The sequence below is a fragment of the Choloepus didactylus genome, chromosome 13 (genome assembly GCF_015220235.1).
Source record: "Choloepus didactylus isolate mChoDid1 chromosome 13, mChoDid1.pri, whole genome shotgun sequence".
Taxonomy (NCBI): domain Eukaryota; kingdom Metazoa; phylum Chordata; class Mammalia; order Pilosa; family Megalonychidae; genus Choloepus; species Choloepus didactylus.
In genome coordinates, this window is record NC_051319.1 from 51,255,612 (window position 1) to 51,272,328 (window position 16,717).

The 16,717-nt window shown below is 38.5% G+C and overlaps 1 protein-coding gene across 5 annotated transcripts in view; it reads right to left on the minus strand.

Annotated features, from left to right (window-relative positions):
• Positions 1-7,757: 7,757 nt before the first annotated feature.
• The window catches only part of LOC119508314 (neuronal regeneration related protein), a 28,557-nt gene continuing 19,597 nt past the window's right edge, over positions 7,758-16,717 (minus strand). For all 5 annotated transcript variants that reach the window (XM_037801947.1, XM_037801950.1, XM_037801949.1 and 2 more), the window contains 2 exons: positions 13,545-13,622; positions 7,758-9,509 (listed from right to left, as the gene is read on the minus strand). In XM_037801947.1, coding sequence (XP_037657875.1) covers positions 9,384-9,509; positions 13,545-13,622 — 204 coding nt within the window. In that variant the 3' untranslated portion in view covers positions 7,758-9,383. The remainder of the gene's footprint in view (positions 9,510-13,544; positions 13,623-16,717) is intronic.

The window sequence follows — 16,717 nt, forward strand, 5'->3', positions numbered from 1 at the left end:
AATTCCAACAACCTACTTTGCAGACTTGGAAAAGCTAGTTATCAAATTTATTTGGAAAGGGAAGATGCCTCGAATTGCTAAAGACACTCTAAAACAGAAAAACAAAGTGGGAGGACTTACACTCCCTGACTTTGAAGCTTATTATAAAGCCACAGTTGCCAAACAGCATGGTACTGGCACAAAGATAGACATATAGATCAATGGAATCGAATTGAGAATTCAGAGATAGACCCTCAGATCTATGGCCGACTGATCTTTGATAAGGCCCCCAAAGTCACTGAACTGAGTCATAATGGTCTATTGAACAAATGGGGCTGGGAGAGTTGGATATCCATACCCAAAAGAATGAAAGAGGACCTCTACCTCACACCCTACACAAAAATTAACTCAAAATGGACGAAAGAGTTCAATATAAAAGAAAGTACCATAAAACTCCTAGAAGATAATGTAGGAAAACATCTTCAAGACCTTGTATTAGGCGGCCACTTCCTAGACTTTACACCCAAAGCACAAGCAACAAAAGAAAAAATAGATAAATGGGAACTCCTCAAGCTTAGAAGTTTCTGTACCTCAAAGGAATTTCTCAAAAGGTAAAGAGGCAGCCAACTCAATGGGAACAAATTTTTGGAAACCATGGATCTGACAAAAGACTGATATCTTGCATATATAAAGAAATCCTACAGCTCAATGACAATAGTACAGACAGCCCAGTTATAAAATGGGCAAAAGATATGAAAAGACAGTTCTCTGAAGAGGAAATACAAATGGCCAAGAAAGACATGAAAAAATGTTCAGCTTCACTAGCTATTAGAGAGATGCAAATTAAGACCACAATGAGATACCATCTAACACCGATTAGAATGGCTGCCATTAAACAAACAGGAAACTACAAATGCTGGAGGGGATGTGGAGAAATTGGAACTCTTATTCATTGTTGGTGGGACTGTATAATGGTTCAGCCACTCTGGAAGTCAGTCTGGCAGTTCCTTAGAAAACTAGAAATAAAGTTACCATTCGATCCAGTGATTGCACTTCTTGGTATATACCCGGAAGATCGGAAAGCAGTGACACGAACAGATATCTGCACGCCAATGTTCATAGCAGCATTATTCACAATTGCCAAGAGATGGAAACAACCCAAATGTCCTTCAACAGATGAGTGGATAAATAAAATGTGGTATATACACACGATGGAATACTACACGGCAGTAAGAAGGAACGACCTCGTGAAACATATGACAACATGGATGAACCCTGAAGACATAATGCTGAGCGAAATAAGCCAGGCACAAAAAGAGAAATATTATATGCTACCACTAATGTGAACTTTGAAAAATGTAAAACGAATGGTTTATAATGTAGAATGTAGGGGAACTAGCAATAGAGAGCAATTAAGGAAGGGGGAATAGTAATGCAAGAAGAACAGATATGCTATTTAACGTTCTGGGGATGCCCAGGAATGATTATAGTCTGTTAATTTCTGATGGATATAGTAGGAACAAGTTCACAGAAATGTTGCTATATTATGTAACTTTCTTGGGGTAAAGTAGGAACAGGTTGGAAGTAAAGCAGTTATCTTAGGTTAGTTGTCTTTTTCTTACTGCCTTGTTATGGTCTCTTTGAAATGTTCTTTTATTGTATGTTTTTCTTTTTCTGTTGCTGTTTCTTTTGTTGTTTTTTTTTTTTTAATTTTTTTTCCATACAGTTGATTTAAAAAGGAAGAAAAGGTTAAAAAAAAAGGGAAGAGAAAAAAAGGAAAAAAATATGTAGTGCCCCCTTGAGGAGCCTGTGGAGAATGCCAGGGGTATTGGCCTACCCCACCTCAATGGTTGCTAACATGACCACAGACATAGGGAACTGGTGGTTTGATGGGTTGAGCCCTCTACCGTAGGTTTTACCCTTGGGAAGACGGTTGCTGCAAAGGAGAGGCTAGGCCTCCCTATAATTGTGCCTAAGAGCCTCCTCCTGAAGGCCTCTTTGTTGCTCAGATGTGGCCCTCTCTCTCTAGCTAAGCCAACTTGAAAGGTGAAATCACTGCCCTGCCCCCCCTACGTGGGATCAGACACCCAGGGGAGTGAATCTCCCTGGAATATGACTCCAGGGGAGGAATGTAGACCTGGCATCATGGGACGGAGAACATCTTCTTGACCAAAAGGGGGATGTGAAAGAAAATGAAATAAGCTTCAGTAGCAGAGAGATTCCAAAAGGAGCCGAGAGGTCACTCTGGTGGGCACTCTTACGCACAATTTAGACAACCATTTTTAGGTTCTAAAGATTTGGGGTAGCTGGTGGTAGATACCTGAAACTATCAAACTACAACCCAGAACCCACGAATCTCGAAGACAATTGTATACAAATGTAGCTTATGAGGGGTGACAATGGGATTGGGAAAACCATAAGGACCACACTCCCCTTTGTCTAGTTTATGGATGGATGAGTAGAAAAATAGGGGAAGGAAACAAACAAACAAACAGACAAAGGTACCCAGTGTTCTTTTTTACTTCAATTGCTCTTTTTTACTTTAATTACTATTCTTGTTAAGATGCATGAACAGGTCCAACCAACTGTACATTTTGAAAAATAAAACTTTACTAAATCAAAAAAAAAAAAAAAAAAAAAAAAGCAAATGCTCCTTTAGCTTTCAGGAATTTCACTTTTCATTTTCTCCTTGAACTTAAATTTCATTCCACTGTCCCCAAAGAATTTTATCTCAATGCGGTATGACTTTTTGCTTGAAAATATTTTATTGATCATCCTATCATATGTATCTGTGATGAATAAAAACATACATAAACTTATAAGCTTCAATTTATTTTGTGACCATAAACTTTAAGTATTGAAAATACATCTATGATTGAATTATTAGCAAAACACTGTTGATTAAAACACTGTATCTTATCCTAACTATTATATGTAAAAAGTAAAATTATAATTCAAATGGGTCTCTTAATGATATGACTGGAACTTTTTCCATTAGTTCATGTATCTGTAGATGAGTACTTCTTATTCTTAGGAGAAGGCAGGTTCAGCATCAATTCTACTTCTATTTTTTTGTTTAATAGATGTAAGCTGTTGGAACTGAAAGGGTTTTCTCATAGCACGTAAATCAACTCTTCGAACTCTTCTAAGTTATATGCCAAAATTTATATAATAATCTATTATCAAAAACTGCTTTTAAAACTTCATTAGATCCTTAAATTTTTTTTTTTTTTAATATAAGCCATGAATTGGAAGGCACATGACTTGCAAGAGATTCATTCTCCATTCAGAATAATTCACTTTCTCAATTTCTGGGAAATCTACCAAGAGAATTTTCCTAAAATTTGTCAAATTATTATTATATGTAATATTTTCACTTAGACCCACCTTTTTTAAGCCCATATTTTCAGAGGTGGCAAGAAATATAGATTTATTATTAATTTCATTACACCTTTGCTAATACAAAGCTTTCTGATAAAATGTTTTGATCCTATACCTTGCTTTAAATATATTGCCATTACTCTGGAGCTGCAGATTTAGCTCATTTATGGAAAATGTCTGTCACAAAACCTTATTGGTAAAAGCCAGTCTTCGCTGTCAAACCAATTAGCCAAATCAGATACACTTTCTGTCAGAAAAAAAGTTTGACTTCATTTTTCAATTTAGCTATTTTGAGGAATATTATAACACCAAGTGAGAATCAAAAACACATCTTGTGAAATCAATCACTAAAAGCAGACAAAATGAATATGATACAGATATAATTATTTCATGTTTTAAGTAAGTTATAAAAACAAGATGACCATTATACTCTTTCTCATGTGAAGCAAGAATAATAAAAAGGCATGGTATATCTTTAGTATATTTGTGTGTGGCTACCGAATGTTGCAAACTGGCTTTGGGGAATAGTTAAATAAAAATCAGAAACAATACAAGTAATATAAAGGTTCTATGCTGTTCAAACTTAGTCTGGCAGCAAATAATTTCTGTTGTTTTTATGAAAAAAGTATTAAGCATTTTATAGGATGGAATATGATGAGAATTAACTGTAATTGAAATAAACATATAATGCTATGGTTTGATAAAATAGGTTTTGAAAACTTTATTAAGGAATGCACGTCAAATCTGAAAGAACTCAGATACGACAATTTGTTTTTTATCCTTGGGTTTTATCAATTTTATCTTGAAAAATTTGATATTCCCAAAAGGCATTTTAGTTACATTTAAAATAATCAGCATTGCAAATCTATACTGCTTTAGCTGCTCCAATTTACTTTTCTTCCTAGTTAAGACACACCCTAGGGATTGATTACTGAGACCAATGTAAAATATTCACTTACAAATACATGCAGAAGCAATTTTTGGCATTCAGTTTGCTCTACAAATAAATGTTCCCTTTGCTTCACTTTCTCAGGACTCTCCCTTAAGAGCAAGGCAGTCTTTGACAACAGTCAGGAGTTGGAAGAGGAAAAGGCATTAAACAAAAATGGTTATTAGTCTCATCACTTGACTTTATCATATGTCTGAATTCTGAAAATCCATATGCACCCAAACAGCTCATTTCATACGTTTTCTAACATCATAATCAACTTAAACATATGTATAAGAAGGGAAAAAAAAAAAACAACAACAAAGCTCTATGGACTTACGGTTAATCACTAGAGGAACTTTTTTTTGTTGTTGTTTGCCTCACCTGGGTTTTTTTTAAGCCTCAGGGCAATGTGTAATATTAATATTTGGGATGGGTGAGGCCTATACCTTTCTTTCATAAGGTAGGAAAAAGGACTACTATGAATACAGATTCATTCTTGGCAGATCAATTTCAGGCTTTCCTAAAATATAAAGGATCCAGAAATTAATTCCCTTAAAGCTATCCATGAACATGTACTCCTTGGAAAGTCTCTGCATACCCTTAGGTACACATACTCCAGTTTGAAAATCGTAAATCTTTCAGACCCACTCATATAGCCTAACTAAGGCTTTTTATGGGGATCTCAGCTACTGGCGAGGGTGATCAAAGAGCTCAAAGAGGGCGTGGAAGGGTACAGATGAAACTGCTGCAGCCCCTGCTTTGGGATGGGCAACGAGGAGCCTGTTTCCAGTTTGGTTTTCATGGCACTACATGTGCTCCAACTATCAAAACAAGAATATCACAGATCCCCCTGGCCCTTTGTAGGTGGAAATCAACACATCACCATCTTCCTGAACCTGGAGGACTAGTGTTACAAACTCACATGCCATCAAAGGTAGGCAGGTGACATAAATGAGTGAAGCAGACAAGGTGTAAAAATTAAAAGGTCACAAGGATTAGGCCATGGACTGTGCGTGCCTCATCCAAAGGGATGAGGGAAGCCAGAAACCTGCATTTTCATGTGAATATCTTCCAATTTGTAAATGTTAGCAATTAAATCAACATTTTTACAAAACATGTTATGGACAAAACAAAACTCTGCAGGTCATATTTGATTCACAGTTATTGGTTAGCAATCTCTATCTGAAGACAACGTACTGATATTTTTGCCTATGGAGAGAGATCAAAGAAGCCTTTAATAATAATTTTTTTAAAAAAGGCTTTTTTTTTGCTCTGACTGCAGGCAGCTCTTCAATTCCTAGCTCTTATTCAGCAGTTATTAACCCTTAGCATGCCCACAGCTGATCCTCACAAGTGAGTCCTACAAGTTTAAAGTCAAATGCAGAGTCAACCATTTACTATTTCAGGCTTATGGAGGTTGAAGTTGTCATCAGCTAACCCCAGAGTTGGATGGAAACTTGAGACATTATTTATTCCAGCTTTCCTGTTTTTACAACTTCCAATAATTTTCTCTAAATATCTTCCTTGGGTATAACAGAACCTTGATTATTAAATGGAGGCTGTGCAACCCCAATATTGTAGTCCCTGCTTGTTTTCCTCATATGCCTTCAGTCTCTGGAGCTCCAGAATGCAAAAACTTCTTCAGTTAAAGAAGTGGCTATGATTCTGATTTCAGCCCTCCAAGCTTCCAGTGCCTGGCTGCCTACCAGTATCTTGAGCTCTTTTGCCTCAGAAGGTGTGGTGGTCTTAAAATATGTCTATAAATTATATGATACTCTCCCTTTGGGAAGTAGAGCTTAATTCTCTCCCCTCGAGTGTAGGCTGTACTTAGTGGCTTGATTCTAATGAATAGAATATGACAGATGGTGATGACATCTGAGAATAGGTCATAAAAGGCATGTGGCTTTCTCCCAGCATCTTGCACTCTGGAGGAAGTCAGAGGTCATGAGGACACGCACGCAGCCCTATGGAGAGGCCCGTGTGTCGAGGAACTGAGGCCCCCTGCCAACAGCTGTGTGAGTGAGCCATCTTAGGAGCAGGTCCTTCAGTCCTAGTCAAGCCTGCAGATGACTGCAGCCCCAGCTGACATCCTGGCTGGAAACCCATGAGAGATTCTGAGTGGTAAACACCAGCTAGGCTGCTCCTGAATTCCTGACCAACTTCTGTGAGATAAGAAAAGTTTGCCCTTTTAATTTATTCTGCGGCAACAGATAACAAATATAGATGGGCATAATTTAACCCAGGCCCTGCCATCCCCATGGCCTGTTCTTGGCTTTTCTGTTCCCAGTTTAATAACCCCTCAGAGCTGTGGTAACCATACAGGCGATGGGAACCAGTTGCATGAGGAAAATGGGGATTATTTTTAAGATGAAAGGTAATTAAAGATAAGGAGGACTTCCTTTATATTCAAAGGTATGACCCTCTAGATGGGATTACCAAAAGAAGTAGTGGTGTCTCCATTGTAACAATTTCCCTTCAGGCTGGACGAATTCTGACTATCTGGTAGGCAGCTGCGATTTAGTTCTACTCTGTGGTTTTTTTCTCTAAACAAGATTAAAAATTGAAGTTAAATAGGAAACTTAACCAAAATCTAAGATATACCTTAATTTCAAATTAAACTCAGCAACCCCAAATTAAAAAGTCTCTCCTGGCACACTCATGTGTTAGGACCAAAGGTTACTCAGAGAACATTTGATCTATACTCTCCAGGGTCTGATCTCCCAGCTTGGGTGCAATGAGACCTTTTGCTGCTCTCTCTTCTCTCCCTGGCTTTTCACTCGAGGTCTGTTTCTTAGCCTCTGCTCAGGTGAAACTGCATCATCTGAACTCAACTAGTCAATCTAGCAACTTGGATGAGGAGAGACCAATGGACATTTCTCACATGCAGGGAGAGCTTGAATTCCCTGATTTCAGGGTCACAAGAGAACTCTGGAAGTTTCTGGTGATGTCAACCACCCCCTATCATCTGCTGGGGTCCACTAGCTAGGGATATATGAATTAAGAGTTAATGATTTAAAATTCTATCTTTATCCTCTTACAAGTTTAATTCTTTGGTCTGTGTAAAAGTACAACTACGCCATGAAGAAGAGGTCAGGTATCTTTTGGTGTGGATGAAGAATATCATAGTATAGGATTTACCTACTGGGAGTGAGAAAGAATAAGTTTTGAGGTATGTGGGAGTATCCTGGAAGAAAGATAAGTATGGAAATAAAAGGGTCTCAGGTCTCATTCTCCTTTGCATCCAGAGGCAGCTCTGCAAATATCATCCTGATGAGCCACTGCCTAGCACCTAATCTTATAAAATCCACAAAAGGGAAAATGCATGAAAGAGAGGGCTGATTCTCTCTTGATATTTGCCCTTGGGCTTACTGGCCTGACTTTTGGGGCCCTGGGAACAAATGAAGTCGCATTAGCCAATGAAGACATTCAGAAGCAGGCCTCTTCAATGATGAGCCAAGTCAGACAGCTTACAGCTTGCATATTTATTGAACAAATCCTACTAAAATAGCTAAAATACACTGGGTACTGTCATGAGTGCATCAGTAAAGACCACATTATTACAAAAGCCTGCGTTTTCAGCAGCACACAACCGCAACTCTACATAAATGCCACAGATGCAGAATACTGTTATTTTGCTCTATTTACACAGCCGATACACCTATTCTAACAAAGGAGGGAGGGGCGAAATGCACAAGAAACTCAGTCCAACAGGGGGGCGAGAAGAAAACAAAGTGCAGTGCATGCATCGTCGATGTTTAACAGTCAGAAGCGAACAGTTCAGATCAAGGCCTGCCCTGTCAAAGGAAGAGCTAAAAGACAGTTGTATAAAAATTAAGGTGGGCTTTCAGACTGGCTGACACAACAACATTCCATGAGTAGATGGTATTTCTAATTTTAGTTTTGTTTGTCCATTTCATTGGGAGCAAGGACAAAAATGCAAAATCTACACCTTGCTTATCAAAATTGATGAAAAAGAATGCTCTGCCTTTTTCTTTTTTTTAAATTTTGTAAAGACTTTTTTTCCAACTTAATTTTCAGGAAAGTTATAATTTTCAGATTTCTACTAAGATGCCAGTTTTGGGGATTTTTTTCCTAGAGGGTATTTATTTAAAAAGGGTTTGCCCCTTTCCCCCCAACCAAATATCCTTTCAAATAAAAAGAATCTAAAGAGACACCTAAAAATGTCTGTAAAATTATTGCTTTTCTTTCTCTAGGTTAGGCAGGCGAGGCTACAGAAAGGAGGAGATTTGGTAAGAAAATTACAGTTTTGTGATTGCTCCCACTACAGGGATTTCATGTCTGTGGGTGCCAGCCAATGAGGCGTCAGTCTCTTACACTCTCTGGTAGCGTTTACTCAACCTACAACACTGAAGAAGAAAGCCACACTGAAGACACAAGGAAAACAAGTCAATCCAGTCTAGAGAATAACATTCAGGGAAACAAAGTACCAACACCTTCTTAGAACATGGAAATAAAAAATAACTCCATCAGAGCTACCTCGCCAAGGAGCATGTTGAAAGTCCAAAATAGCACCATTCATCAGTGTCTCAGGTCCTGTGGCAGCATGTCGGTCACTTACCACAAGGAAACAATGAGTTTCAAACTACTTCTATACATCAAAAGAGTACATGGGTAAAATATAGAGATATACAGACAATTGATGAACATAAACTACTAGGCTTGTTACATCTAAATGAAAAAAAAAGGGGGGGGAGGGGACTCTCAGCCTCTGCAGGAAGCAGTCGGGAGCTGTGTGAGTGAAAAGGCAGAAGTGGACCGGTTGTGTGAGAGCTGTGGGAGTTTGAGTTGTGGAAGACACCGTTGTAGCGAACCAGGCCTGAGGGCCCACCTGTAAGGGTTGTAAACGTGGATTCACAGTGTGAAATTCTGAGCGTTTTCACTGAAGTCAGAATGATTAAAAACGGATTTGATGATACCTATTTGTCCACTGTAGATTCTCTAAAGCAAGGCTCAGAGTCCCGTAGTTTCTTCTTATACTTGATGATTTACACAGAAAAAAAAATCCCATATATGATACCATGACCTCATCAATACCCATACACCATATGTAATACAAATGGAGGTGTTACGATTAAAAAGAGGGTAGGTAACTGATTCTTGGGGAGCGGAGTTCATTGCCACTGAGCGGAGTCAGGGAAGCAGCCACCAGCTCATCCTTCTTCTTACGATTCACTTCCTTCGGGATGGGAAGTCTTCCCTAAAAAGAAGCCCCCACACAAGACAAACACACACAAAAAAGAGACAAACTTAGCCATGCTTCTGAAAACGTTTTTTAAAAATTTTGCTTCTCCCTCCCGCTTTTGATCCTTGAACCGATGTTTCACAAGCAGAGTTTACATATTAAACCCAGTTCTACTGAACGTAAATATTAGGTCTGTGGGGGGTACAAAGTAACTAGAAACTAGCCTCCTCTGCTTCGGAAGAATGAAGTGCTTCTCTAACAGTGGTGCCCAGTCATGTGTGTGCAGCATACCCCAGAGTAGGGTTTCTGACAAGTTTCGAGTATCTGATAGGGCTTATTAACATCAGGCTGGCTGAGAGCTGCTAGTAGCAATCTCAATAGATACATTTTTTCCTAAGAGATTTCACTGAGGAAGGTGGAGGGGGATAATAATCTGCTCTCTAATATATAATAAATATATTTAAAATATTATCAACTAGCAGAAATCGTGTTTATGGATGGTTTCTTCTGTAAGCAACTGGCACATTCCATGTGGGTCCTAAGGTCAGAAGTGGGTACCAAGGGTAGATGGTGTGGGAGGGATAAGTGTGAGGGGAGTGGGGTTGAGCAGTGAGTGGGACAGAGAGGAGAGTGAGAAACCAAGGCCAGAAGAGAGTGAGATTCTGCTAGTCTGGATAGACTGGGGCAATTCTAAGTTTCTTCTCACAATCTTGAAGAGTGAGGCTTTTATTTTTCTGACTAGACTGATCACCCCTCAAGTGATCTCTGCTTCCAGCCACACTGCTCTCCACCATGACCAAAAGACAAGAGGAAAGGGCACTGAAGCCCACCGCTCAGGCAATGCAAAAGAATGGTCTTCATTTGCCACAAACAGTTTTTATGCCCCTTTCAGACATGAAAATGTGAAGATTTGACAGCAGTCTCTCTTTTTGCTAAACCATTAACTGCTAGTTTTTCTTGGAAAAAAATTAATTATGGTTTTAAAAGATCTTTTGTTTTTTTTTTTTTTCCCTATTTCCTCAAGTCACATGTTCTACCAGGAACAATTTGACTGGATGTAAGTACTTGGATTCAAGTGGTAATTTTGCTTTGCGATCTGTAAATTCTTGCATTTGAAAGTTTTTTTTAAGAATTTAGAAGTCAGGAACTTCCAAACAACTTGAAACCAGAATAAAAATTTTCAGCAGCTCCAAGGTATGCTAAACGCAACAGATAATTCAACTTTAAGAAGCCTTATTTACTGGATAGATTTTCCATAGTAAACATCTGGCATATTTAAGTTTTGTGTTTAAAAATCTCAGACTTTGAGAGTCTTTTAACATTTTGTGATCATACATACAATCCACTCCATATGTACTTTACTGCTCCAGTCTTAGACCGATTTAGAGGTTGGTTTGGTATCATTAATATCAGTGAGAACAAACCAGAACATTACAAATTAAAAAATTCATCACATACACATACACTGACACCAACACACACACTTAAGGATCTAGGCAAATTTCCAAAAGCATTATATTGGACAGTTTTTTTTACCAGTGGAAAAATAACTTTGATCTTGAAATTTTGGCAATTTCTAGTCCCAAGATTAAAAAAAGAAATCCACTGTAATGCAGTGACTTAAAAATAATGCTTTCTTTGCCACTGGCCAGTTAGCATGGTTCAAGATATGACAAATTTAGGTTTTGGACAAATGAAGAGCTCAGCAGGTATTAATTTCACTCTTACAGTTAATTGTCACAGGTCAGGAAGAGAAATTAAAAGCTTTATAAAAGTTATTTCATTCAACTACCATACCCTTTAGATGACTGGCCTTAAAACTGCCTACTTTAGTTCAGTCTTAACCTTTCTAAAGTGAATATACAGAACATTAATCTCTCTCTATGTAAGTCTCAGTCTTACTTATCTTTAACTTCCATTAAAAATATGCAAGAAAATGAAATCACGAGCTGGGTGTGATCTGGGTAATTTAAGGAAAGGTACTTCTAGAAAGAATCTGTGAAGGAGATGATTTCAGATTTGAATTCACCATTTCTGTTATTTTTTTGTTACTTTTACTTTTGAAGGCCACATGCATTCATTCACTCATTATTCATGTTCAGAGTACGTGGTATGGCTTGAGCACTCTATTGAGGCTACAATAGAGTTTGAGGCTACAGAGATGAGAACAGAAGCAAAAACAGTCTCTGTCCATCCTGCCCTTAATTAGCTTGCTATATGGGAGATACTCAAGTAAATGGATAATGGCAAAATAATGTGGTAGTTTTATAGGGAGGTGTGCTACCGAAGCACCCAGAGGGTGCACAAGCTAAATGCTTGTGGGCAGATGTTCCTGAGGAGATAAAGCTCTGTGCATCCTCCTTTGGAGCACAGGGGTGGGCGTTGGGGGGGTGGGGGTGGGCATGGTGGCTAGATTTCACTCCTACCTCCCCTCTCCCCTACCTATGTATGTTTTTAAGAATAAAAGTCTTTCTGGCCTCGTTAAAGGAATTTGAAGGCTTCTTGAGCAAGGGGAGGTGATATTTTGCAGAGGCAACCCAAAGATGTCTTATTTCTCCAGAAGTTAGGCCTTACAAGAATTCAGATGAAAACAGTTATATCTTTCCTCCATTGCCCAGCACATAATGGCCCCTATGGGATTGAGGAATCTGCATCATCTAGATATGTGGGCTTCCTAAGAGCAAAGGAAGCAATCCCTGACCTCACTGGGGAACTTCCCCCATCTTGCTCCTTTGGTTGATGGCATCAGTATTAAACACAGGCTCCTAGGATGCCTGAATGGGGCAGAAACTGATGAAAGGCTATAATTTGTCTTCTCCATCATCACACCTCACCCTCAGCTTCCTCAGCAGAACCACACCCTGAGCTGGTCCAGTAAAGAGATGGAGAATTATGCTGCCACTACTGGTGTGGTGATTGTGATCTACTGGGGTATGAGTACGTTTTAACTAAAGTCCTGGAAGGCAGCATTTAGCATTTTAGCTCTCATCCACTCCAACTCTACAAGATCAGCACAAGTTTAGCTCAGGTAGGCCCAAAACTATTTTGTTCACCTACTTTCCTGCCAATAATTTGAACCTTGACCTTGAGAAATTCTCTGAAAGATTAAAAGTGATTTAGGATTGTTTTCTTTCAGTGCAAACTGCCAGTTGAGACAAACTCTTCAACTTTTACCTGTTAGAGAAAGACAGGGAATTTTTGAAATCATTTAGTGTAAATAAAAGAGTTTCTTAAACATTGGAATGCCAGTAATAGCTGGGGGAGGCCCTATCATTGGTCAATTTCACTTATGAAACTTTCAAGTGGAAATTTTATTTTCAATGGACTCTATTTTTCTTTATTAACTGCAAAATCAGCAGGACAGTGGTAAACAGTACAACCCTCCTGCTTGAGGTCAAATTGATATTTACCCTAACAGGCAAAGTCCAAAGGTATCTACAGTAAAAACTGAGAAATGTTTTTTGTTTCATTCAAAAAAGGTATTAAAATCTAAAACACAAATTTTATGATTTTTTAAGGCTGTCACACCTAAGATATCAGAACAATAAAAGTATGTTTACAGGAAATGTTATTGTGCCTAAAATTAGGAGAGAGACATTTAACGATTTTCTATGTTCTTTCTGTTTTGTTTCATAGGTAAACTTTGATCAGACATTCAGACATTATCAGTGGATAAAAAAGTCATCATCTCATAGTTTTAAGATATTTTTTAGTTTCATCATCATATTTGAGTGTTCCAAGAGTAGAGCAGACCAAATTTAAAACCTATAAAATGCACATTTGATGAGTTGATTCCATGATTCTTAAACGGAAATTTGCTTTGGACTAATTTTCAAGAAAGGAAGATAACATGAACTTTATAAGAATCATAGGACTTTTGGATATGATTTTTCTTTAACATGTTATTTTCAAAATCATCGCAGTATTGGGTTAATGGATTATGATAGTAGACTATAAAGGTTATAAGGTGAGAAAGAAACAACTCTGATTGAAAAACAATTGTCTCTAAATTGAAAAAAGCATTAACAAAATGCCAGTTAGGGATCTTACCTTGGGAAGCCTTCCCTCCATTTCCTTGTTTGGAAATGGTTCTTGACTGAACCAGACAGAAAGTTCTGGGTAATACACCTATAGAGACATAAAAGCACACACATTCAGACTGTAAACAGGATCTACTTGGAAACCACATGGGATCTGATTAATGAGCTCAATTCTCCTCAGGGTTCAGTCACTTATTTCCCAACCTCAACTTAGAGCGTGGGGAAGCCCATGAAGTCTGAGACTGTTAGCATGCTTCGTGTACACCACACTCGGGCGCTTCAAGACTAAGTCCAATGCGGCAGAGCTATCAATCAGTGTTATTGTTGGCAGGCAAGAGAACAGCTTAATGGCATGTTTGGCTGAGCAAACTAAGGCACAGAGGGGTCCTAACTTCCAAAGCAACCTGTGATAAATATTTTTGCAAAACTCCCTATTTAAGAGGTAAATGTGTCAGCACCCATGAGAGACCATCAGGGTTTATCCTGATCATTTATGAGAAGGGTAAAGATGATGCACAAAGTAAGCGGAGGAAAAGGAGCAGCAGGTCCACAAGGCCACAAACAGCTCACACACTCTGCCCAGCTCCTGGGAATGGCCAAGTGTCTGAGAGAGGGGCAGGGAGATGGGCAGCTTTGCCATGAATGATTCAAGGAACATTAGCTGATGGATTTGGGGGATGGGGTTGGTGAGGAGTCAGTGAAACTGAGAAACTCGTCTTTAAATATACAAAGGGTTATTAACATTGGAAAGTTGCTGACCAGCTGTTCTCCTTCTCCAGGAAAGAAAGGAGTCGGGGGAAAGGGCTTAAATTACAACCACGGACTCAGGTCAGCTATAAGGAAGAACCTGGCATAAGAACTGTTAAATTACTAAAAGAATTTAGAAAGGTAAACTGTGAAATCTTTAAGAAATTTAGAAACAGAATCCAACAACCATCTGTCAGGGCTAATTCATATTTGATCAGCCCTGCTTGAAGGGAGGGAGTGAAATTGGGTAAGATCCTGTCCAGATCTGATTCTCTAAATTTTGTAAAGAAGCTTCACATTTAGTAAATAATAATAAAGAATCACACCTCACTAACATACAGACTTGGATGTCATTTTTGGTTTTGAAAGCACTAGATGAGGCAGCCAGATTATTGGGCAAACTGCAGGAATTTCTGTGTCTCAGTCAGTGCATTTGGCCAGGCCTTCTGAGGTAGGAAAGGCTGTTAGCTCTCTAGTGTAATCCAACAGTCACTCCCTTTGCTCTGCTCCAGAACCGTTATAGCACACCCCAGTGTACAAGGTACTTTTGTAAGCATTTCCTAATTTCTCCTCTTGTTCCACAGACAAGAAAACCGAAACTCAAAATGTCAAGTGACTTGTCCAAAGCCATGCCGTCAGAATGGGGATGCACTGGAACTCAAAACCAGGCTTCTAGATCTTAAACCTCCGGTTCTTTCCACCACACTGTGGTCCTTGCATTATGCCAGAAAGCAAGTCACCTACCAATTCGCCCTCAAAATCACACCAGTCTACAGGTACCGCCCACATTTGAGTTTTAAATACTTAAGAGCTCATACTGCAAGAACTGGAACTATTTTCTCCCTCTGGATTGCATCTGCCCTTCTGGGCCATGTGGTCCCCCCAGCTTCAACCACCTTCCTCTCTCACAGCTTTCCCCTCCCCTGCCCAGCTCCTGCTGGAAAAATTCCACCATCTGCCTTGTTTGGGACAAGCAGCCACTCCTGACATTTCCTTTAGCGAGGAAAAGGTGAAGAAAACAAACTTACAATCTAAAATACACCAGCTTTTTACAAAACTTAAAGCCACAGCACATAAAACCCCAGTTTAAGCTCAACTTTAGAAGATCCCAAATTGGGATCAAGTATAAATTCACTTATTATAAATGAATAACAAAATGATTACATTTCTACATTACTAATTTTGGAAGCATGCTTTAACTACAATTAAAAATATTAAAAATATTAAGAAATAAAGTTAAGTACCCAAAACACTGATAAAAATACATGAAAAATCTTGGCACATAGAAGCAATTAAGAAAAATCAAGGAGATGATGCTGTCATTTCTTTGTTCTTGAGCTTTCCTGGGAATATTCCATTTTAACAGGATGACACTGCATTAGCATTGAACTTCTAGGTTCAAAGCATCAATACTAAAGCTACCCAAATTTAATTTCTAGGGAAAAACAGCCTGCTTTTCAGAATTATTATATGTTTTATTCTAACAATTGTTTTTTCTAAGAACTTTCCTTTTGTCAAGAAAAAGTCAATGATTTTTGCCAAAGAACTAGGAACGTGAGTATCTGGTAGCAAAACCCATAAATAAGGAAACTTTCTCCCCTACTTCAACTTTGTTCTATCAAGACATTAATTTAGCCACAAATTGGCCAATGGCATATCTAATTGGGCATTTTTTAGTGTTTGAATCATAAATTAATCCCCATCTACTTAAAAAAATTAACGTCACTTTGGCCTTGTGGTAAATACTTCTGTCTCCTTCAGAGTCAAATCTTAAGCCAAAAATGGCAATGACTAAGGAATCTGTTACATTCTTAAAACCTGCTTGGCTGGTCTCTAAGAACTCAGCATATCCCTGGGCATAGTATCTGATAGGGATATTTAAACTTCATTTTTATTTTTAGTACAGGTGTTTTTGAAAATAGGTGGAAGATTGGAAATAAATACTCTCTACATTCCAGCATTCTTCTTTCTCACCTATGGTGTTTTGAGATGCTTAACTGAAGGGCTAAGGAGACAAGACCTACTGGCAACCATTACCTTCCTCTCATAAATGAACTCAGATTTAATCTCTGGTACTCTTCAAGGGCCTCAACTTTATCTCATTTCCATCCCATGGAGAAAGGGTAGCCACAAGCAACAATCTCTCTCCCTTCTGTAAAAAGTCATCTCAGTTTGATTTTATTGTGTTTGAGATACACTACTGGAACTTTTAGGATTCTGAGGTATCTATGTCAAATACATTATCATCTTACATTCAGCTAGTATTTTCCACATAATCCTCAAAACTCAGCTTCTCTCTGGCTTATCTCCTCATCTGAACATATTCTGGTCTACTACTCAGGTTCTAGTAACAGCAGTCAGGGACACAGTACAACTTTTCAACATCAAATTTCTTACCCATGTCCATACATCCATTCATCAAGAGTTCAACAAACA